This window comes from Dasypus novemcinctus (genome assembly GCF_030445035.2).
Source record: "Dasypus novemcinctus isolate mDasNov1 chromosome 11 unlocalized genomic scaffold, mDasNov1.1.hap2 SUPER_11_unloc_3, whole genome shotgun sequence".
Lineage (NCBI taxonomy): Eukaryota > Metazoa > Chordata > Mammalia > Cingulata > Dasypodidae > Dasypus > Dasypus novemcinctus.
In genome coordinates this window covers 793,959-819,095 of record NW_026688127.1, presented here as the reverse complement: position 1 = coordinate 819,095, position 25,137 = coordinate 793,959, and the positions used below count along the sequence as shown (strand labels likewise).

The 25,137-nt window shown below is 34.0% G+C and overlaps 1 protein-coding gene across 1 annotated transcript in view; it reads right to left on the bottom strand.

Moving 5' to 3' along the window:
* Positions 1-298: 298 nt before the first annotated feature.
* The window catches only part of LOC101429780 (small nuclear ribonucleoprotein-associated proteins B and B'), a 73,841-nt gene continuing 49,002 nt past the window's right edge, over positions 299-25,137 (bottom strand). Inside the window, 1 exon segment of the mRNA XM_012525897.4 lies at positions 299-1,186. Coding sequence (XP_012381351.2) covers positions 419-1,141 — 723 coding nt within the window. The 5' untranslated portion in view covers positions 1,142-1,186 and the 3' untranslated portion in view covers positions 299-418.

The following is a 25,137-nucleotide window of genomic DNA, read 5'->3' as shown; positions in this document are numbered from 1 at the left end:
GTTCTCCAGTGACAGGATAAGCTCCATCCTGATTCAGTTGACCACACCTTAAATAAAAAAAGATATCATTGACAGGTCCTATTAACAATGGGTTCAGTCACATGAATGAATTAACATTAAGAACAAGTTTTTTTTTCCTGAGAGATGTAATTTAATCTGCCATATATACCTGAATTAAAAAATATATATATATACATATATATTTTCTTTATGTCTTGAAATTATTCAAGGTAAATCCATGGAAATGATTGATCTTAGGATATGGACTTTCAAAACTGGATTGTTTTCTTTTTTTTTTTTTTTTGCACTTATAATATTGAGTTTATTATAAACTAGTTTCACAGGCCACAAGGAAACAAAAGGACTATGTACAGCCTTACAGGAAACAGGCAGGGAGCTGAGGAGGGCCAAGATGAGTCTAGGGCCTTGGTGGGCGCATTCCCGGGGGAGGGGGCCCCCGCATGCCTGGGGGAGGGGGCCGCATCCCTGGAGGGGGCATGCCCATTGGAGTTCCTCGTCCAGGGGGAATCCCCATTGGGGGACCCATGGGAGGCCTCATTCCAGGAGGTGGGCCCATCATGCCTGGAGGGGGTGCTCCTCGGCCCATAGGTGGGGGAGGACCCCCACGACCAGGTGGATACTGGGTTGGGGCTCCTGCAATACTGGCTGTGGCAGCAGCAGCGGCGGCTGCAACAGTGCCTCTTCCCTGTGGGGTCATTACCTGTTGGGATGGCCCACCAACCCCACGGACTGGCCCTGCAAGTCCTGCAGGAGCCTGGGGCATGGGAACACCAGCTGGAATACCTCTGCCAGCTGCTCTACCAATCCCTGGGCCTCCAGCAGCTCCAGCAAGTGGCACTCGGGCAAAGCCAGTGTCTTTGGGAGGAGGTCCCTCTACTGTCATTGAGACCAGGTTTTCCCCTCGCAGCAGCACCAGTCCAAGGACACGCTTCTCTTCCCTTTCTGCTTATTTTGAGTTCTTTGGCTTGATCTTCCTGAACTCATCGCAGTCACAGAGGATCAAGTTCATATGCTTGTCAAAAGCCTTGAAGGTGCCAATGAAGATACGGCCATCTTGCAGGATGCACCTCATCCTGTAGTCAATGTGCTGCAGCATCTTGCTGCTCTTGCCAACAGTCATGGTGGCGGTTCCGATGGCTCCGATTCCCGCTGGATTAGACTGCACCTGTTTTCTTTTAAAAGCATAGTTAATGCTACATGGAATAAGACTTGGCTGAATGTGTTTTATTCATTGAATATTGGATATTGTTACTTTATTGGATAGAAATATTTAGAGGACTAAATACCCAATGATATATATACATTGCTCTTGGGTACCCATGTAAGAGGAGAATTTAAGTGATAGAGTTCTCAATTATTTTTGGTTTAACTGAGGGAAGTTTGCACTTTTAATTGAACCAATATTGGTGAAATTAGAATAAATATATTTGAGAAATAAAGTGCAAATATATTTCAAATTTTTTCTTACAATAACCTCAGGAAATGGATAAAACAATTGTATTCAATCCCTTCGTTGCACCAGTTTTAAAACTCTGAATTTAAACTCTATTTGGCAGGGTGTACTGGCTAATATATTGTTAATGAGAAAGAAATATAATTTTCCAAAACAAATTTAGAGTCTAACTGATAATTATGAAAATAGTCTTAATGCAAAACAAACAAAAACAAAATTCTAAAGGTTTATCATCTTCCTTTTTTATTCCATAAATCTCCTTCTGGCTTATAAGTAAAAATCACTATCCCGAAATACAATAAATAGTTCTTAATTTTCACTATGATTCAAAAGATCTGATTGCTTTCTGAGTAGTGTGGTTGCTTTCTCTGCAATGTCCCTGTTAAGACACAGTTATAATGTTCCAAATCATTAAGTCCAAGCTTGCCCTCTTGTACTTTGGCCAATGTAATAAGAGCAGAACTAAGAGATGTGGATTTAAATCTAACATACTTGCACACCTTTAAAATATAGATTTATTCTGCCAGAAAGCCTGCAACATCTCCAATAGCCTAGGCATAGAATATAGATTGTGAGCATCAAAGACGTAGCCTAAACACAAGGGACAACTGTCACTACTGGAAAATAATCTTCATTGCTCTCAGCTCCAATACTTAAGCTTTTTGTTTAGTGCAACTTAATCTGGTTTTAGCTGACTGACACAATGTCAAATGATTTTCCAAGGAAATTGTTTCAACTTATACACACACTCCAGCAATGCATCAGTATTTCAGTGTTCCACATCCTCTCAGGCAACTGGTGTATCCATATTTATTTGTAGTTATACTTTTAAACAATTCCTTTAAAACTAATGGCACAGAACATACTGTTAATCCATAAAATAATATATATCTGTTTCTTCTTTTAAATCTCTTTCTGACAATACATATTACATTTATTTATATGTGCTTTCCTTTACTGCATTTGACTTATTCCAACCATTATATATGAAAAGTCTGAAAGATTTGTCATTTCTCTATTATATTTCTTTTTAATTTGATTCTTTTCTTCATATATATGCATACTTATGTCTATATTTTATGGATATACATGCATACATAAATATTTATACATATATACATACATATCATTTTCATACATCCAATTTTTTTGAATTGGGGTACTTTTTAATTGACTTCATTTCCCTGTAAACGCATTTTTCACTGGTGTATGAGATGTGTAGATGTGTTCCATTTGTGTGTATATTCATAAACCTAATGGCCTGAAGCATGCTTTTCTTACGTAGGAGGACAGTGTTGTGATTATGGGTTTCTTGTGATTTGTGGTATACAGAAGGAATTTGTGACTGTTCAAATGTTATGAATGAACCAATAAACTGGGAGAATTGACTTGAGTTTAAGGGTGTAGAAATCACCTGAATTTCTTAAACATATCAAATGAGAAAGACTTGTACTCAGTCAAAAATGAAAATTAAATGTAAACAATTAGTATTCCTCCTCATTTGTTTTCCTTTAGGGCAATATCTGATGCTGTTTGGAACCAGTCACACATTCTCATGAGAGGATGAGATGTTTTTCTCTTAAAGGTATTTTTCCATTCATTCCACATCCCTACTTTTAGTCATTTCGATCACACTTCTTCCAGTCATTTCATTGTCTTTTGCAATTTGTCTTTCAAATTCCACATTTTAAGCATTTTTCACCAATTCTGTCCATTAAACTTTTCTTATTCATTAGAAAAGTATTTCATATCAGTCAGAAAAAAATAAAATTGATCCATTTCTAAAATCCCATTAACACACATACACACACACACCTTCTTAGAAGAGGTAGATAGAAAGCTGATAGGTGGATAGATGGTAAGAGAGAGGCAATAAACACCTTTCTCAAGAATATAGTATTGGTATTTGGCTTTATACTTTCATAATAGTTGGATTTTATCATTAGCAGGAGATTAAATTTTATTATTCTTAATATATGTAATCATTTTAAATTAGTAATACAGAAAATAATGGGGAAGTAAAAAAACAACACGTTTGAAACCCATAAATAAATATTAAAGGTCATTTCCTTGTGTACAGAAAGTTAGCAATATACAAATGCATAAGATTATTGAAATTAAATTATATATTAGATAATAACTGTATTTCAACAAATAGTCTTGTCTACCTGATTACTGTATTTCTTTATTCATTGCATGTTTTTCCAATATTGATTACATTGTCATATAATTTATTAAACAATGAGTACATAAATTTGGATAGGAGGGTTACTGTAAATGGATGATCATCTCTGCTTTAATCTAGAGGTTAACAATATTTTTATTCATATTACACTCCAGGAAAAGAGTAAGATTTTCTCAATTTTCTTATATAACTATCTCATACTTATTGTCTAATGACATTGTGCTTTAACACCAAACATTCAAATGACAAATTTGGAGATGTTTATTAGTTTTTCAAAGAAATGTACTTTAGATTTTTGTATTACTTGTGGATTATGAATACTATATCATTTTTCTGCTTAGTTTGTTTTATTTCTTTAAAATATTTTTATTTATAATTATTTTTCCATTAAAATAATAATATGGTAAATTCTTTAAAAAAGACTAAGTGAGGAGCATTAGTTATGTAGTCACTAAAATGTGTTACCATCAACTCTATTCATTTGCATTTATATGAAAACTTTTGGCAATTGTATATTTAGATTCTGGAGATACTGCCAAACTGTTTTCCACACAGGCTGCACCATTCTACATTCACATGAACAATGAAGCAGTGTTCCTATTTCTCCACATCCTTTCTAGCACTTGTAGTTGTCTTCCTTTTGAAAATAATGGCCATTCTATAAGTTGTGAAATGGTATCTCAGTATAGTTTGGAATTGCACTTCCCTAGTAGTTAGTGATGGTGAACATTTTGTGCGTGTCCTGTTTGGTTACTTTTATTTCCTTTTTGGAAAAAATGTCTACTCAAGTATTTTTTCACTTAGTTGGTTTGCTGGTCCAATCGTCATTGGGTTGTATTATCTCTTTATATAACATGGATATCAAACCCTTGTGTGACATGTGGTTGACAAATATTTTCTCCCATGGAGTAGGCTGTCTTTGTATTTTCTTTACAAACTCTTTTGAAGTACAAACGTGTTTAGCTATGAGGAGGTTTCATTTATCTAATTTTTCTTTTGTTGCTCATGGTTTCGGTGTAAGGTTTAAGAAACTGCTACCTACCACAAGGTTTTGAATATTTTCTTCTAGGAGTTTTATGGTTGTCACTTTTATACTTAGGTCCTTGACCCATTTTGAGTTAATTTTTTATGAAGTATGAGATAAGCTTCCTCCTTTTTTCTTTCTGGATATGAATATCCAGTTCTCCCAGCACCATTTATTGACTAGAACATTCTGGCCTAACTGGGTGGACTTAAAAGCCTTGTCAAAAATTCCTTGACCATAGATGTGAGGGTCAATTTCTGAGTTCTCAGTTTGGTTCCATTGGTCAATATGTCTATCTTTATGCCAGTAACATGCTGTTTTTACTCCTATAGCTAATTAATATTTTTTAAAGTCAGGATGTGAAAGTCCTCTAACGTCATTCTTTTTTCAGACATTTGTGGATTTTGGGGGCCATTTCCCTTCTAAATAAGTTTGATAACTGTTTTTTCTAGTTTTGCAAAAAATCTTGTTCATATTTTGATTGGGATTGCTTTGAATCTGTAAATCAGTTTGGATAGAATCCATTCTTTAACAATATTTAGCCTTCCAACACATTAACATAGAATATCCTTCCTAAAGGTCTTCTTTGGTTTCTTAGAGTATCTTCATTATTCCAGCAGCAATAACAACAAACATAAAACAACCAACAAAAGAAACAAAATCCATCTCCTCTCAATCTCATTACGCTTCCCCTGCCATACATAGCTGCTATTCTGTTTCCTTCTGTCTAGTATATTTGTACTTGTGTTTTGTAAAAAAGTCATATATGCAATCACCCATATTCATAATTACATGAAGTCTCACTATGCTATACAGTCCCAAGTTACATTTTTTAGCTTTCCTTCTAATCATATAATTGTCCTTAGGCTTTCCTTTTGAACCACTGTCATACCCATATAACAGCTCTGCTAGTCACAAACAGCAAGATATGCTGTCACCATTTTATTTCATTTCCAAAGATTTACAAACAATATTTTCACCAATTCTTCACAGATTAACCATCAGCTTTCCGTTCTCTGCCCTCATTACATTTTCTGGTGACCTGCAATCTAATTATTAATTTCATGAGTTTACATATATATTTAGGTCATAATAGTGCAATCGTACACTATTTGTCCTTTTGTATCTGGCTTCCTTCACTCAACATATGGTCCTCCAGGTTCTTCCATGTTCTCATATGCTTCATGACTTCATTTCTTCTAAATGTTGTATATGTACTCCACAATTTGTTTATCCATTCATCAGTTGATGAATACCTAGGTTCTTTACAACTTTTAGCTATAGTGAATAATGCTGCTATGAACTTTAGTGTGCAGATGTCTATTCGTGTCACTGCTCTCAGTTCTTCTGGGTATATACCTAGTAGGGTATTTCTGGGTCAAGTGGCAAGTCTAAATTCAACTTCCTGTTTAAAGCTCTTTTTAAAACCAAATTAAATAATGGGAAAATTTCCAAAAAAACAAAATTAATGTTTTAGGGATTCATTCACATTGATGGGTATAACAATATTTTTCCTTTTTTATTTAAGTAATAACATATTTTATAAATATTTCATAATTATTTACTCATTTTCCTTTATTACACATCACCAATACCATTTTTGTTATATTGAGTAAATCTGCTATGCATATTCTTTTACATAATTTTTCTTTCTGTGGTAGAGAAGTTGTGGGTTTACAACTTGTAAAAATTGGTGCATGCATTCTGTCCTTATGGATATATCCTTATGACTGGACTTGGGGTTCATAAAATATGAAAATTTAAATTTAGTAAGAAACTTCTGAACTGTTTTGTGGAATGTTGTAGCATTTGTCACCAAGACTTGCAACTGAAATGAATGAGAGATTCGATTGAGCAAAATCCTCAAAATCATTTTGTGTTGCTTAGCATGTTAATTAAAAAAAATTCCTGTGGTACATAGTAGTGTATGATTATGGGTTCAATTAACAATTCCTTTGAAGATATATCAACATGGATGACATACTGAGCTATTAAGCAAGTCCAAGTGAATATAAAGGACTTAATTATATAGAGTCTGGTGTCTGGCCACAAAGGAATTAATTAGATTAACAACAACAAATATTTTGGAAATTGCACATATATTTACATAATTTGTGAACCAAAAGAAATACCAAACAAAATTTCAAAATATTTTTTAATTTGAATGATAGTGAAATTACAACATATAGAGATATTGGTTTATAAAAATGAGCCATAGAAGTTTAAAACTATAAGTGATTATCCTAGAAAAAGGACCTAAAGACAAATGATATATATTTCTTACTCAAAAAAACTAGAAAAAAAAGAGCAAAATAACCATCCAGTAATAGAAAGACAAGAGTAATGAAGAAAGGATTAGAAATCAATGATAGATGAAAAAGAACTGTACAGCACAAAGTCTAAAACACAGTGTAATCTATAGACTTTGGTTCATAGCAATGCTTCAATACTGGCTCATCAATTTGTACAAATGACCACACTAATGTGTAATGATAATAATAGGAGAGCCTATGTATGAATGTGTGTGGGGCTTTAAGGAAATTCCTTATACTTTGAGTGTGATTTTCATGTAATTCTAAAAATTCTCTAAAATGAAGTTCTTTATTAAAAAATTAAAATTAGTCTACTTTTATGAGAAGGAAACAAAATGATAAAAGCCAAATGGTTTCTCAGAAAAGGTCAACCAATGTGATTTCTTCCTACCCAGTTTATAAAGAATAAAAGACAATGAATACAAAAAGCAGCATCAGAAATGAAGTAGGAGTATAGGGACAGATGGACAGATATACTATAATATGGAAAATGAATGAAAATAAAATACTTCACACAATTTTTCATTGCTAATGATAAAAATTGGGTTTCACATGAAAATTAAAATTTTTTAAAGTTTCTGTCTTCCACAAAAAACTTGTCAGCTTCTCAAAACTGAAAAAGCTCTGTGATAAGAATTGTTAGTGATTTTAATAAATGTGATTTATTTTGGTACTGTTTAATGAAATATGTGATATTTAGAACATTAGTGTTACTCAATGAAATAATATTTTCCAGATGACAAATACCTGAAGTTAAAAAGCACTCATGGGTGAAAAAAAAAATAGATCAATGAATTTAAATATAACTGAATATGAAAAGTGCATTAATATGGTTTCAGAATTAAAATCCCCACTATTTTCAGGAAATCATTGTTTCATTTTAGTGTAGAATAGAGTAATAAAAAAACAATATTAATGATGATCTGAAAGTATTTATCAATCATTCCTTTTGCTTTCTAACAATATATCCTTCTGAGGCCTTACTTTCTCATATAATTTAACCAAAACAACATCTTTCAACAGAATAAATGAAGCAATAGTTATGAGCTTTCAGCTGTCCCCAACAAAGCCAGGGTTAAAGAAATATTCACAAGTGCAAAACTATGTTTTTCTTCTCACTGATTTAATTTTGGATTTGGGAAATAATATATTTTTTCATAAAGAAGAATTTTTGTATTATTATATGAAGTATTTATTAGTTTTAATAATTTTGTAAGTATATATGTCCATCAGTTATAATTGCTAATATGGAAATTTCTAACACATATAAATCAAATTAATATAAGTCCTTTAGAATTATATTTTTAAATTATAAAATTAAAAATTTTAGAATACAAGTGATCCCAGAAAGCAAGAAAAATATTGAAACCTGATGATATATGTAAATTCTATTTAGTTATATTTGCAAAATTGGAATGAACCTGAGGTCTTATATATTGAATGTGTTTTGCTTGCCATTATCCTCTTTTAAGTTCTATATTTCCAAGAAATAAAAATATTGATTTATTGGATTACTGGCCATTGATTTTCCTTTCATCCCAATATGATAAATCTGCCCAGGTCTTCCTATGTATTTTGACATACTCTGCATTATCTTTGCTTTGTCAATGTGGTAGTTTGAGGCTTTTGGGGACCTGAGAAAATGATGTGTCCTTAGAGCTAATCCATTCCTGTGGGTATGTAGCTAGTGTAGGAGGGACCTTTTGATTAAATTACTTTAGTAAAGCATGAACTTTTTTAGCTTCCCAATATATATATTCTTTTAAGATTGACAGCTATTAGTAAGAATTTTCAGAATAAAGACAAATAGGCTCATTTCCTAAAATTTCTGAGTTGTAGTTTTTCACATTTTGATGGTTACCTGATAAAGGGACAGTTCCTATATTCAATGATTAGATTTAATAACTTGTGGTTAGTAGAGAGAAATACTCTTTGCTGTCTATCTTTTTCTTTTACTTGATTTCCATATAAAATTCCTTCTAAAATTTATTTCTTTCATTTAGTAATTACTGAACAATTATTATTTCCTTTTCTTGTGATTATTTTCAATATTATATGAATTTCCTCATGACATAATATTAGTATGAAACATTAGAAAATATAATTTTATCAAGGTTCCTTTCTGGGCTGCTGTTTCTTCTTTCCCAGCTTCTATGTCTTTTCTCTGTATCCATTCTATTTATATAGGACCACAGTAAGAAGATTAAGATTCATGATGTCTTGCATATTTTATAATCGGATATGTTATGGCTATAATCAGACATAAAATTGAAAATGCATTTAGCTTACAGTGAAGTAGGAAACATTCCCTAATACATCTCTTTCTTTATATTGAACAATTCTCTATTAAGTTTATTGCTAATAAACACTATTTCAAATTTAAATAATCTCAAGTGCGTAGCCAAAGAATCCTAACCAGTCAGGAGTTGAAGTAAAACTTGCCCCGGCAGGATGTAATTACTAATTACCTAAAATGTGTGAGAGAAATGATCCATACAAGTACTTCCTAAAGAATAACAGTATTTATGCTATTCAGACTTAGATTGGTTCATAACATTTAGGTTATACATCAAGCTCCTTGAATTTCACTAGTGCTATAATAAGTAGGGGAATGAATTTTGTAAAGTCTCTTTAAATAATGTAAAAAATATCCATGTTAAGGGGGATACACTTGTCATCTCATTCTCAGGTATATAAGTATGTATGTGTTAGTTCATGTGTTTCCTTAAAATGAGTAATATAGAACTCACTGAAAGAGCATGATATGTCTCAAAAACATTAAGGTACATACATATATTCATTTTATAGTATGATTTATGCAGAAGAATATGCTTGTTTTAGTTTGCTAGGTTGCTGAAATGTGAAATGAAGATCTCTGAGTTTGATGGTCCAAACTCAAAAGACTGAAAATATAATGATGCAAAAATTATGTAGAGAGCTTACTAATGGAAACTCTATGAGCTAAATATATCTTGAGGCACATTCTAGAGGATAACTAAGACATTTACATGCAATAGTGTTTTGTTTGACATTTCTTAGAAATTTTTCCATAAAAACAAAAATAGAAAATTGTATAGTCTAAAATATAAACCCTAATGTAAATACAAATGGAACCATGTTTGAAAGCTATTGTTTCAATATCTGTACATCAGCTGCAGCAAATATAACATGAACATGTAAAAATGACCTTATATGGAAGGTTCAATGCGGATCAGCAGAATATCCCTGTCTACATAAAATAACATGACTTTAAAATGCTGTTTGACCTAAAGTAAGGGGGAAATGGAAAGGAGAAATGAGTTTATATGGCTACGAGTTTCTAAAAAAGAGTCTGGAGGCTGGCAGAAGGATTGCCCTTATGCACAACTGAGCAGAGTCAGAGAGACAGATAAAGCAGATACAACCCCCAGATATTGGTTCCTTTGAGGGCTAAAGAGACCCATGGGAGTTATGGTCATGGCCGATGGGGTTAACTACCAGGTCAGATGGCCCCTCTTTGGAAATGGTGTTTATGTGTGATGAATCTGGACTCAGATGGGATCTCCCTTCATAAGACTTTCATGCTAATGTGCTGGAGGTGCAGTTAATGTTGGGGCTTAAGATATATTTAGGGGATTTGAATCTCTGGACTGACAATGTGATAGCCAGGTCCTGAGCCTCAACAGACTCCAGCACCTACAATCTGTTTTATTGGACTTACCACACTCAGCTAAGATGGAGTTGAAGAAGGACAACCACCACACCATGGAGCCTAGAGTGATTACAACTGAAAGTGGGAGGATTGCATCCAGCATCCATGTGGAATCTGAGCCTCCTCTTGACATAGAGGTGCAATGGACACAACCAATCCAATGTCCACATAGAAGAGGTGGCATTGGATTGGGAAAAGTGGACATGGTGGCTGATGGGTATGGGGAAAGGCAGGAAGAGATGAGAGGTGGAGGCGTCTTTGGGACATGGAGCTGCCCTGGATGGTGCTTCAGAGGCAATCACCGGACATTGTATATCCTCACAGGGCCCACTGGATGGAATGGGGGAGAGTATGGGCCATGATGTGGACCATTGACTATGAGGTGCAGAGGTGCCCAAAGATGTACTTACCAAATCCAATGGATGTGTCATGATGATGGGAGGGAGTGTTGCTGGGGGGGGGGAGAGAAGTGGGGTGGGGGGGTGGGGTTGAATGGGACCTCACATATATATTTTTAATGAAATATTATTACAAAGTCAATAAAAAAATCATGAAAATAAAAAAAAAGATCATTGCTGGGGAAGGGACAAAGGGTTTGATGTTGGATATGTGGGAGTACCGTATATTGCATATGTGAATTACTGTGATCTAAAACATATGTGGAGACAAACTTAAAAATTAGGAAAAAAAAAAGTATGTAGACACTGAGGAAGAAATGGAAGAAAGTGCCTTGCCACTGTACACACAGGGCAATACCTATAGCAGTGATCAAAGGCAAAATGTCAAAAACAAAGCTTTTCCAATTTTTTCATTTTTTTGATACCCCAATTTATTTTTCTTTTTCTAAATTACTTTCTATGTTTAACCTTTAAACCCATCACTATATTCTACTTTACTATTAATGGAACCTGGCAATATATTAGGCTTTCTTTTAAAGAAGTTTTGGACTACAAAGAGGTTCAACTATGGCAGGGGAGGAACACTGGTGTGGGGTCTTATTGATAGGGGGCACATGGTTGGGAGGGAGTTCTCCAGGGCATGTACACAGTGTACATAAAAATGTTTGGATATTTTCATACTGGTTTCAGTTAAAAATGACAACTGAGAGAGTCCTGAGTTCCTAGCCAAGGGAGTTCTATTACATTCCCCAATGGAACAGCAAAAATCCCCCAAGTTCAATGACAAAGACAAATAAATATGGATGGTTCAATGGTGAGTCCTTGATACTGATAGCTATGATTATGAGCCTGTGTGCCTGAAATATGAACTAGGCTTAGAGCTGCAGGGTGCTTAAGAGTTACTTCCTGAGAGCCTCCATGTTGCTCAAATGTGGCCACTCTCTAAGTTAAACTTAGCATGTAAATGCATTACCTTCCCCCCAGTGTGGGATATGACTCCCAGGGATGAGCCTTACTGGTGCTGAGGGATTACTACCAAGCACCAGCTGACAATATAACTAGAAAAAGACCTTGAATAAAAGGGTCAACTCAGACCAGCAGAATATCTCAGCCTACATGTAATATCAGGTGTTAAAAACTGCTTTTTGACTTTGGATAAAAGGGGGAAATGGAGAGGACAAATGAGTTCATATGGTTATGAGTCTCAAAAAAAAGAGTCAGGGGGTCATCAGAGGCGTAATGCTTATGCATGCCTCAGCAGGGTAGCAGAGACAGCCAAAGCAGATAGAAACCCAAGTACTGGTTCTCCTGAGGGCTACAGGGACACACAGGTTCTATGGTCATGGCAGATGGCTCTGGAGTTCAGTGTCATGTCAGTTGGCCCTATTTTGGAGTTTGTGTTCCTGGGTATGATGGAGTTGGACTCAGATATGACCTTTCTACACATGCCTCTTCTGTTACTTTTACCAGACCTGTGTTTGGCATTTGGATAGGTGTATACTCAGGAGACCTGAATCTCTGGATTGTCCATGTGATAGGCCCTGAATCTCAGCAGCCTTGCAACTCCTACCCTCTGGTTTATTGTACTTACCCTGGCCAGCTAACAGGGAGGTGAAGGTGGTCAACCACCACACCAGGGAGCCAAGAGTACCTACAACTGCAAGCAGGAGAATTGCATCCATCATCCATGTGGAATCTAAGCCCCCTCCTGATATAGAGGGGGACTGGACATAACCATCCCAGGGCCCATAGGATGGAGGAATAGAGTATGGATTAGAGTGGACTTACTGGTATTCTGCTGGGGAGCTTTTGTGATTACTAAGGGAAGAAATTGTAGTATTGATGTGGATAAAGTGGCCATGGTAGTTTCTGATGGTAAGGAGATGGAAGAAGAGATATGATGTGGGGGCATTTTTGGGATTTGGAGTTGTCCTGGGTGGTGCTGCAGGGACAGATGCTGGACATTGTGTGTCCTGCCATGGCCTACTGGATGGACTGGGGAAGAGTGTAGACTACAATGTAGACCACTGTCCATGTGGTGCAGCAGTGCTCCAAAATTTATTCACCAGGTGCAGTGAATGTGCCATGATGATGGAAAAGGTTGTTGATGTGGGAGGAGTAGGGTAGGGCTGCTGGGGGATATATCGAGACCTCATATTTTTAAAATGTAACATTTAAAAGAAAATAAAAAAACTAAATTTTAAAAAGCTAGTTTAGGCATAAGAAGAGTTCACAGAGATGCACATAGAGCTCCAGCATGAATAAGAGATCCCAGGATACTAATAAAGCTTTTTCACTGGCATTTTCTGTATGAAAAAAAAAAGTTAGTCCTTAAAATTTCAAAGGAAAGGTCAAGATATCCAGTGCAGACTTTATTATGAAAAACTGACATTTATTTATTGGATATAAAGAACCACCCATGTTCTATGTAGATTCTTCTATTTCAACTGTTTAACAGTCGAGGAGTAAGAATCCCACTCATTACACTGTTTTACACATATAAAATTGTGAAATATGTAATTTCTAAATGCCTTTTAGGTAATAAGGAATATGGAAAATCCCTGAACTGTCTCATATATCTAGGGTTACTTATTCAACCATCATGATACACTTTGGAGGACTAGTCATAAGTAAACTTAACAGAGGGAAACCTGACAAATTTTAGAGACTGAGGAGAAAGATGCAATTTGACAAGATGAAGAATAGTTAGGAAAACTCTAAGGATCAATAACAGAACATAGTTTTGTTTTAAAAAATAAAAAGAGTTGAGAGTTTTGTTTGGGCCTGTAATCTACCCTTTGGTTCAATAATATGAACTTAATCCTGAGTATTATTTTTGCTGTTTAATAAATTATCTTCTTGAAGGAATTTCTTTTCTTTATAAAAATGAGGATAGAATAAGTCAAACATAATTGCAATGATTATTACATAAAAACAATTTGCATTAAGTATTTGGCAAAAACATGCAAAATGCATATAACTATAACCAATATAGGAAAATCATTATTATTACTAGTCACACAAATAGTAATGAAAATAATAAAGTATTTTTGTAATGACAAATGAAGTATATAAGCAAAGTAATCATATGAAATCTAACATATTTATGGTTATAGTTCTTTAGTTCTCAGTTTTACATATAGTAAAATTATTAGTATAAAAATTAGATGTCTAGTAATTTTATCATTGAAAAATAGTTGTGATTGAAACAAGATTGGTTTATGATTGTAAATGCTTCGAGGCAATCACAAATAGGTAATTGTAGTTAGAATAGTTACTTTAAATGAAGCAATTTCAAAAAAATAGAGAAAAGCATGTAGGGTGGATATGTGAATAGAATGCTCACCCTTCCTAAATATTGGGAATCAGATCTGTTGGAATAGAGGACACTTTATGGAGGGCACATTTCAGGTGGGATATTTTCTTAGAAACTGTTAATTGGTAAGAATTTGAAGTATAGTGACAGCAAGAGAAATCTGACTATGAACTGACAAAGGAAAATGGAATCCATTTGATTTTGAATCAAATAACCATTTTATGGATGCTGCTGCAAAAGAAGAATGGAAGGACTCTTTCATGCCTCATGGAACACTGCAAAGAAAGGGTGGTAGGCATAATTTCTCTGCTCTCATTGCAATTAATATTTTCAGAAGACCTCAGAAACTTCACTTTGTTACTTAAACAGTTTCTAAGTCAGCTGGCCACAGAAGAAGCACATAAAAACTCATCGTAGACATGATGTGTAGAGAATTGGTAGTAAAAGTAGAAAGTTCATAAATATTGGCTGATACAGAGATTCTCTTACAGTGTATGTCAGGAAGAGCTATTTGATTTTCGAATAAAAGAAGAAGACAATGATTGGCCATTTCTAAAAAGAGTTTGAAAAGATATTAACAGAAATAGTGTGTATGTGAAAATAACAGAAAGGTTTATGAAATTACTCTTACTTTAAATTACTTTATGAGTCTCTGATCCTATGAACATTGACGTTAACGTATTATTAGCAGAGTTAGGGAAATTCATAAAAGAAATACATGCATTCCCTGATTTCTAAAGAATGTCTTTTGCCTATTTACTCTATGTTGACACAAAATTTGAAAGAAGTTTAATTATATTTGAGATATGTATTTAAATTTGCATCTATTGGGAAGCAGCTGTGGCTCAATCAGTGGGGCTCCCATCTACCACAGGGGTACCACATCTACCTTGTGAAGGCAGGCTCACCCACACAGCTGAGTGCTGCCGGCCCACAGGCCCCAAGGAGAGCTGACTCAGCAAGGTGACACAACAAAAAGAGACAAGCAACAATGCAGAAAAGCACACAATGAATGGACACAGAGAGCAGACAGCAAAACAGGCTTCAAGGAGTGGGGGGGAAATAAATAAAAATAAATGCAGACACAGAAGAGCGCACAGTGACATGGATGCAGAGAGCAGACAGCATGTAAAACATGACAAGGTTGTTGAGGGGATAAAAAAATTTGCATCTATCCTTGAAAAATATTTAGTGTTTTATTATCTGTGTGGGCATGCCCCTGGGGCCGTTAGCGGTACGGCTGGCTGAGCGGTTAGCTAGACGGCTTTCACCTCGGTGAGGCAAACTTCTTGAATGGGTTGTGAGTGATGACGGGGCCCCGGTAACACACAGCCAGGTTAAACACACAGTAACCACCCCGGAGACGCAGGCTCGTGGCGCAAGTCTGGTTTATTGGGAAAGTGGTACAGCTTATATAGGCAGGGGTGGGGGCTTGAGGTGATGTGTCAATTATAGACAGGCTAAGGGGATTGGGATAATATGAAGCAGCTACTTGATGGGATGAGGTAGTTTTGAAGTTGGCATGCGCGGGCTTCTCTGGGGGGAAGCTGGCTAGGAAGAAGGGAGGTGCCTTTTGTGATAGCCATTGTGTATGCTTAGCGACCATTCTGGCTACATGTTGTTTGCCAGCAAGCTCACCAACAATCTGTACTTTTTTTTTGTTTATTCCATGATGTGAAGTATACATCTCTGTGTTCTAGTTTTTCATATTCAATACTATACTTGTGTAATTTTTGCATTAGTCTTGAAAAGATTTTCCAAAGTTCCAAGATGTTTTGAAAAAAGATTGGGATGATTTTGAATAAAAATAAAGAACATCATATGGATAAGACTATACTTTATTCACCAAGTACTTCAACAGATCCCTATACAACTGGGAGAACTTCAGGACACAGTCACTGACAATGAGGAAGAGAATATTGAGAGGTTTGGTTTACAGAAGCCTACTGTGTAAGTGTTCTCTTAGCACTCACTCTTATACAGTGTCTGTGCTTAGAAATAAAGAAATAAAGTTATTAGAAATAGAGCCAAGTGAGGAATTAAGGCCACCATGAGGATAAAGAACTGAAGCTCTTGCTAATGTTGGAAATCTTGAAACATTGCTTATTCTATTGAAAATATGAGCTTTTCAATAGGGATATGGTTTGGAAGCTTTTTATCCCTTCATGAGCTAAAGGTAATATATTTATGCAGTACTCAATTAAGTCAAGCTTTTGGCAACATGAAGAAAAAGTAGTTACTGAGCAGAGAGATATAAAAATCAATGGCAAATAATTTTTTCCTGCAGTGACTGGATATTGCTTATGCTATATGATTCACTTCTCCCACCAAATGAGAAATAAAAGCTTACCCTCAGGAACAGATGTGACTCAAGCAGTTGGGAGCCCATCTCACACATGGGAGGTCCAGGCTCATTTCCCATTGCCTCCTAAAGAGGGTGAGCAGCTGGCACAACTGCTGCAAACAGTAGACATGACAACCAGCAGATGCCACAACCAGCAGACGGCCCTGGCCAACAGGCAGCTGATGTGAGTCAGGTGGTTGGGCACTTGCCTCCCACCTGGAAGGTCCCAGGTTCAGTTCCTGGTGCCTCCCAGAGAAGAGGAACAGACACAGTGAGCAGGCAGGCAGGGATCATCTTGGGATGGATAATAAATAAAAATTTAAAAATAAATCTTTAAAAAAAACAAGCTTACCCTCTCCAGATGGAAAGAGTTTTATCATTCTGGTTCCCAAATGCTTAGCTAACATTTTGGTGGCTAAATAATATATTAACCTTTTTTTTTCTCTTTTAAAATTTTTTTATTAATTTATATCACCATCTGGAGGTATCAAATATACACTGACATTGAACAAACAGACAAACATAAAACAATTAAAACACACCAATAGAAACATACAGTTCACAGTTGACTCATAATTCTTTCTTACTTTTTTGGTATTGCTGTTTTTAAGTGTGCCATCTTCTGGAATCCATGTTGCCTGTAACATGCAAGCTTGTTCTTGGAAACATTTTTATTAGTTATCAGCAATCAGTTAAGATAACTTGAGCAGCATAAATGTAGTTAAGCTCTTATTTAGCAGTTTAGACAGACAGTTAACACACATTTTTTGGATTACTATTCTGTAAGACTACAGAGACTTGAAGTTCAGGAGTAAACTAGTGATTTAAAACCAAAAATTCCTTTTAATATCTTGACAAAAATTTTGTACTAATTTTATTATCTTGGTTAAATAGGTCCAATCAGAATTAGCATGGAAATAAAATAGAACACCAATGTGGCAATGTTTTTCTCCTTTTCCAGCAGTTTAATTCTATTAACCCCCACTAGCCCACAGCTACAGTATCATGTAGACAAGCAGGGGATTTACAGAGTTGCTGTCAGAATAATTTCCTTGTCTTAGTTAACACTTTAACAGAGAGTTTTCTTACAAGTCTGATTTCACTAACAAGGACTTTATTTAGTATTTTTGCCTATTTTAAATCTTTCAATAGTTTAAAAGGTATTGGCTCAGGATAAAACTCAACACCCCCTTGCAAATTATTTATATCTGGTGGTATCACATGTAATGTTACCAGGAAAGCAGATAATAATTGATTAACATAAGGCAAAGCACTGGTGACATCTGAAAACATTTCTAATTTAAGCTTAGTAACAGAAGGCAGTTCAGTAGGTGCAGAGGGTTGTACTGGATACATAGAAGATATTTCATTAGGACACTTCACTGAGCTTTTGTTGATGAAAGGGTTAATATCAGGATGAGGGAAAAAAACTGATGGTTCCCCATTTGCCTCAAGCTCCTGTTCTTGTTCCAATTTACTTTCTTTCATTTCAAATTTACTTATGGGCTTAGAAAATATAGTAATTTCATCTTTCTCAGACTGTAAAGGATCTAAAGCTGCCACTATCTGGTGGCATAAGGATATTAATCTTTTAATATTTAAGAATTGAATAATGGGAAACTAGAATTTGTACTTTAAAATCCATATTAGAAGATGTTCAGCCTTAAGAAACATCCTCATTTAACTTCAGCCTTCAAACTGCAATTGGTACAGAGAACCCAACAGGCTCATTATGGCTCAGAACAATTTTACTCAATATAGAAGCAAGTGGTTTATTAATACCACAAACCTTATGTTATCCAAAAGTATTAATCCTAGTCAAAGTCTGAAATGTGTTTATATTCATCAAATTTCATTTTCTATTAAAAAAGGACTTTATGACATAGGTTTTAAAAACTAATATTTTCCTAACTGGGTCACATGCACAGCTATTTCCTGGGGAAAGAAAACTTTGTCCAATTTTATATTTGGGCAACACTCTTATAAATCAGTAATTACATTATTGGATCTTCACCTCTTGATTTATATATAATTTATATTATAGTTACTGTTCAAGAATTTTCCTCCAGACATTTGAATATGTAGATCCATTGATTTCTAGTCCCCAAATCTACTTCTCTACTGATTCACCTTCCTTTTATTTTCTCACTACAATTTGATATTTTTTTCAGGTGTTCTATATTGGATATTTGTGGGTGTATTTTTTTTTTCAAATTCTACTCAATTTATTATTTTTTAAAAGATATTACATTAAAAAATATGAGGTCCCCATTCACCCCCACTGCCCCCACCCCACCACTCCTCCCACAGTAATACTCTCCCCCATCATGTCACATCCATTGCATCTTGTGGGTGTATTTTTAATTAATGGATCTGATATGAGGTAAGCTATGTTAGTCAAAAGACTTAACATTTTTTCCCTGAATATTTTCTTAGGATTCTATTTTACAATTTTTAATTGCAAATTTAATTTCTTTGCTTCTGTTCTCACACTGCTCCACTAGGACTTCATAGGAGCATCTATGCCTTCAGCATCACATTCCTATTATTATGCAATCTTTTTTCATGTCCAAGACCACTGAAAGCACTTTCAGAACTTTTCATTCTAAACATTGAATAAATCTGTAGAGAGAAGAAACTAGTTAAGTAGTTAGAATAATCTACAGAAAATGGATAAAATTTCATTTTTTAGCTCAGAATTAAGACAATCATTTATTTCTTCCATATTTTCAAAATATTTGCTTTTAATTCTATATCATTACAAATGTGTTTCAATTATTTTCAATAATATAGCACATGATTTTTTAAAAATCTATTTTTTAGAGAAGTTTTGAACTTACAAAACAATCATTCATATTGTGCAGGATCCCCACACAACACTCTCCCACCAACGTCCTACATTGCTGTGGAACATGTTACAGATTGTAGAGAACATCATCAGACTATTCCCACTAACTATGGTCTGTAGCATATGTTTAGTGTATTTTTTTCATACCACCCCATTATTAACACAGTACCTTCTTTGATATTGATCCAAGAGTATCGCAATATTGCTATTAACTATAGTACATAACTTACCTTAATTGAAGCTTTCCCATGCATCTCCATATTCTTACCATCTTGTAATAGTGATGTGTATTTGTTCTAGTTCCAAATGATTTTTAATGCTTTAAATTGCATTCATACATAAATATATAAAATTTTTCACTAACTCTCTTTAATCTGAGATGTATTTTTCTCTTAAAGAAAAAAGGATACAAATCATTTTATATCTCTTTGAGGGTATTAACTACAGGTTTTAAAATGTTCCTTTGTTGCTTAAAGCTTTAACTGTCTCAGAATATCTGGAACCATTTATAATTTTTTTTCATGTTGTTACTCATTCAAAATATGACTTTCTGATACTGCTTTGCAGTCCTCTTCAGTCTGTTCAAAGTTGTGCATAAGTCCACTGAAAGCTGCTTCTGGTCTCTACATTGAAGGAGACTGGCTGGTGAGTTCTGCTTCTCGATGTGTAGGTGGAGCTGGCAGCAACACGTAGGAGTCCTCTCAGTGGCGCATTGGAGGACACATTCCTCACAGGCTGCAATACAAAAGCTGCCCATGGTTTTCCTCATAATTTACTCAATATCTGTTTTAATAGAAAAAGCACCCTCAGATATTTTTAAGTCTGCACATGACTGGCTGCTTCTGGTTTCAACAGGATAAGGCTAAGGGAGATGATGCTTCCTCTCCCATAGGCTCCACATTTCTGATGTTTCACATAGCCAAATGCATCTATCCATCACTCTGCTTCTGTTTATACTCTTATCTAACACCTTCACCCACAGCTTTAGATACCAAATTTCCTATGTTTCTTCTAAAATGTGTTAACATCAATCTACATATGTTACCATGGTCTTTGTAACTGATGTTCTAAATTTGTATTTCATTACTACTATTTTGGTGGTTTGTTGACCATTAATCTTAGGCTTAAATTCTTTTGAAGATTTTAAGGAAAAATATGACAAGAAAATGCTTGCCTTTTACTGAATTAAAAAATTATTCTTGATTAGATAAACAAATGTATGAAACACAGTTGGATTTCAGCCATTTGGCACTAAGAATTAGGTGCTACGTCTGAGAGCTCCACAGCATTTATACTCATCTTGATGTATGTGTTTTCCAAGGTTTCACTACATTCCTATGTTACAGTCACACTTCAAGTTTAGTTCAACTTTGTGTTCTAGCTTAGAAACTTCACCCCCTGATAATAACAGAAATTAGGAAATACAGAGTTTAAATTTGTCAAAGCAGGAAGCACAAAATCTCCTTCTGAATTGTGCATTAGTAAAACAACTTCCAAGGGAAGTTCAGGCCCTGTAATCACTTTTTTGTCCCATGATTGGGCACAAAGACTTCTGCAGGAGATAGAGCTTACCAGGAGCTGCTCCTCAAATACTGAGCAGTTAACAACACAAGACCTTGACCAGAAGTTAGAAGAAATATGAAGATATTACACTTAGGGAAGAAAATAAAACTGTAGGTCATGGACATTAGAAGATGCAAGTTTTATAACACCCAACTTTCTGGCATTAAATGCCGCATTAACATAAAATATCTAATCTCAATGACCAATGTATCAAAAGTTGTTTCTTGCTCATAATATATGTCCATTTTGGGCTGGCAATAAAAATCTTTCATTTTTAACAAATCTATTTTGTTGACACATGTTAATAAAGCATAAATCCATCCAAAGTGTGCAATCAATGATATTTGGTGTAATCATATATTTGTGCAGTAATCACTTCAATCATTCTTAGAGCACTTTCATTATTCCAATAATAACAAAAAAATGAAAACTCATTACCTCTCAATCTCTCAACTTTAATTTTAATATAGTATGCTTTTTATTGTTTAAATAAATATTGTAGTGTGATTCCTCATAAGAAAACTGTGCTCCAAACACCACTGATGAAAGTTTGGTCATGTAGCAAGCTTAGACCAAATAAATGACAATTGAAGGAAAGAGTGTAAATTTAAGAACTGCATTATGCTTTGCTATAAACAACTTCTTTGTTACCTCAGAACAGATTGTTCCTTCAGTTTCATTTCCAGTGTGAAGGCTTGTGGCTAATACCTAATAAATATGCAGTAAGGATTGATGGCTCACTAAGTAATAATATATCCCAAGCCAATTGATGCAATTAAAAACAATTTTCTAAACCAACTATAGCATTTAATGAGAGTACTCTTTGTTCAATTTCCTTATCAATATTTCATATTGCCAAACATTTAAATTTTTTCTTGTGTGCTGAAAATTTTCTAATGTGTTGTGTTTGTGTGTGTGTATACTGTTTGGTGGTTCACAAGAGAGTTTAATATAAAGTCGACATATATTTGACATACATAATTGTCATATATAATTGCCAAACTACTAGTAGGTGTTCCCACAATAATATTGAAAGCAGGGACTCAAACAGATATTTTAACATGAATATTCATAATGGAATTACTCATACTTGCCAAAATACACAAGTCAAGTGTCCATCAACCAAAAAATAGATAATCAAAATATGCATATATGTGAAATGGAATATTATTCACCTATTAAAAGGAATAACATTCTGATACATGTTACAACATGAATGGACCTTGAAAGCAGCATGTTTAGTGAAATAAACCAGAACCAAAGGACAAATATTATATGATATCACTAATATAAATTATTAGAATAAGCAAATTCATAGAATGAGAAACTAGAATACAGGTTACCAGGATACAGGTTGGAAAGAGAATGGGGAGCTAATTACAAGTTATCAGAGGTGCAAAGTTACTGTTTGGAGTGAAGAAAAAATAGGTAATGGATGGTGATGATGATAGCACAACTTTGTGAATGTAATAAATACTTCTGAGAGATGTATTTGAGCATGATTAAAATAGAAAATTTTAGGTCTTATATATGCCACCAGAATTAAAAAATAAGATGAAAGAAAAAAACATACAACTGTTCAACTCAAAGCATGAGCCCTAAGGTAAACTATGGGCTATAGATAATATATTATTATATTATTATAATATATTATAATATATAGTATATATTATATATAATATATAATATAACATGTATATATATAATATATATAATATATATACTATATATTATAATAGTATAATTATAATACCCTTGTTTTGTTTTATAATACCCTTGTTTTGTCAATTGTAACAAAGTTACCACACTGATACAAAATGTTAATAATACTGAATATTGTGTTTCAGAACAACTTAATTTCTTCATGAGTTTCCTGTAAACCTACAAATGCTTAATAAAAAATATATTGAAAACAACTGCTGAAATTAGTTGCTAATGATAAAATTTGAATTTCATGTGAAAATTATATTTTTAGTAAAACTTGTGTCCTCCATATGATCTTGACAGTTTCCCAATAGTTGAAGACTTGTCTGAAAAGATTGTTGATTATATTAATAGTTGTAGTGTATTTTGGTATTGTTAAATAAAATGTCATTTTCCTAAGATATGCTTCACTGTGTGAACCAATATTTTCTAGATGAACACAATATGATTTTTACAACAGAATGAAGTTATGAGGATTCATCTATATTGCAGTAAAGCAGGATTAAAGAAATTATCAAAGGGATAATATCACTTCTCTCCTCCCAATAATTTTCTTTTCCTCTCAGGCAGTAAAATTAAAAAAAAAAATGTCTTATTGCATTCAATTGTAAGTGCCTTATGAATTTTTTTGTTTAAAAATTTATTAAAGAATATCACTCATACATAAACATGTATTAACAATAAGTGTATAGTAAAAGTTGTGAACGTACAAAACAAACATGCATAAGATTATACAGGGCTCTCATACCTCACCCTAACACCATTACCTGGAATTGTTATAAATCTTTTTAAACAAATGATGAAAGAGCATCCCCAACATATTATTACTAACCAAATTATCTTACATTTGGTGTATTCCCCCTAACCCAACCTATTATTATTATTATTTATATCATAATGGATCAAAGCAAGAACCATAAAGCTTCTAGAAGAAATTGTAGGAGAATATCTTCAAGACCTGGTGGTAGGTGGTGGATTCTTAAAGGAGATAAGAGGAGGGCTAATGGATTACTGCTGTTTAATGTATGTAGAAGTTTCAATTAACCCTACTGCAAAAATGTGGAAATATACAGACTTGATGGTAACACAGTATAGTGAGTAAGAGTTGATTTATAAGTGAGAATGTGCCTGGAAACAGTAGTTTAGGGATGTAAATGCCAATTAAAGAAAGCTAGAAAATAATCTAGGGACTGAAAAGCAAGAGGTAGGTGAGAATTGTGGTTGCTGGGACAGAAGCAAGAGTGTCTTTTGTGAGCTAGAGAAGATATATGCCTTATTACTTTTAATAAATTATATAAGTAGTAATATATATTTTAATTTTAATTTCTATTATGGTAACTTTAAATAGACATAAGCCCCAGAATTATTCTCTATTCAGAGTTTAGAGTGTAAACTGTACTTAAATTAAAAACTATAACAGATGATTTATTTAAATTCTATTTAATTATGTTATGTTGCATTTCAAGGAACCTCAGGTAGGATAATTTTGCATCTATTTTGCCTACCATTATCCACATTTAAGTGCTATATTTCCATGAAAATAGTGCTTTGTCTTTATTGATACCCAGTCATTATTTTCCCTCATACTCCTCTCCAGATGGCAAATCTGCCCAGTACTTCCATGCATTTAGATTCACTCCATATTATCCTTACCACATCAGGGAATATTTTTAACTTCTATCAAGCTAAAATCCTCAAATATTTGCTTATTTGCTCAACACATACAGAGACTGAGAAATCTTAATGTATTTCTTTTGAAAAATTCATTTTAAAATGCATTCCAGTTTTTTAACATAGTAACTCCTGATAATGTTTATTTTTGTTTTTGTTTATTTTAAGTAGTATATGACATTCCTTAATGTCATGTTAGGCAACACCCTTAGAAAATATAATTTTATTAGGGTTTGCATGGTTTTATGGCTATATTATACATAAATTATATTTATAATAAGATATAAAATTGAAAATATAGTGAACCACTCATAGCTTATGAATCTTTTTTAATACATCTTTACTAATCAGGAATTGAAGAAAAGCTACCTCTCTGGAGGCTGAAATCACCATTGCTTCAGGGCTTCTGAGATATATGACATATACATGTACTTTACAAACTAACCACATGTATAAAGAATATCAAAGCAAATTTGTTCATGTGTTTAAGGATAAAAATGAATTTTATCTGCAAAATGACTTCTTGAATTATATTCAGCAAAGAAAGAAGAAAAATCACCAATTTTGTAAACTTGCTTTAAACTGTGAAAAAGAAAATTTACATTAC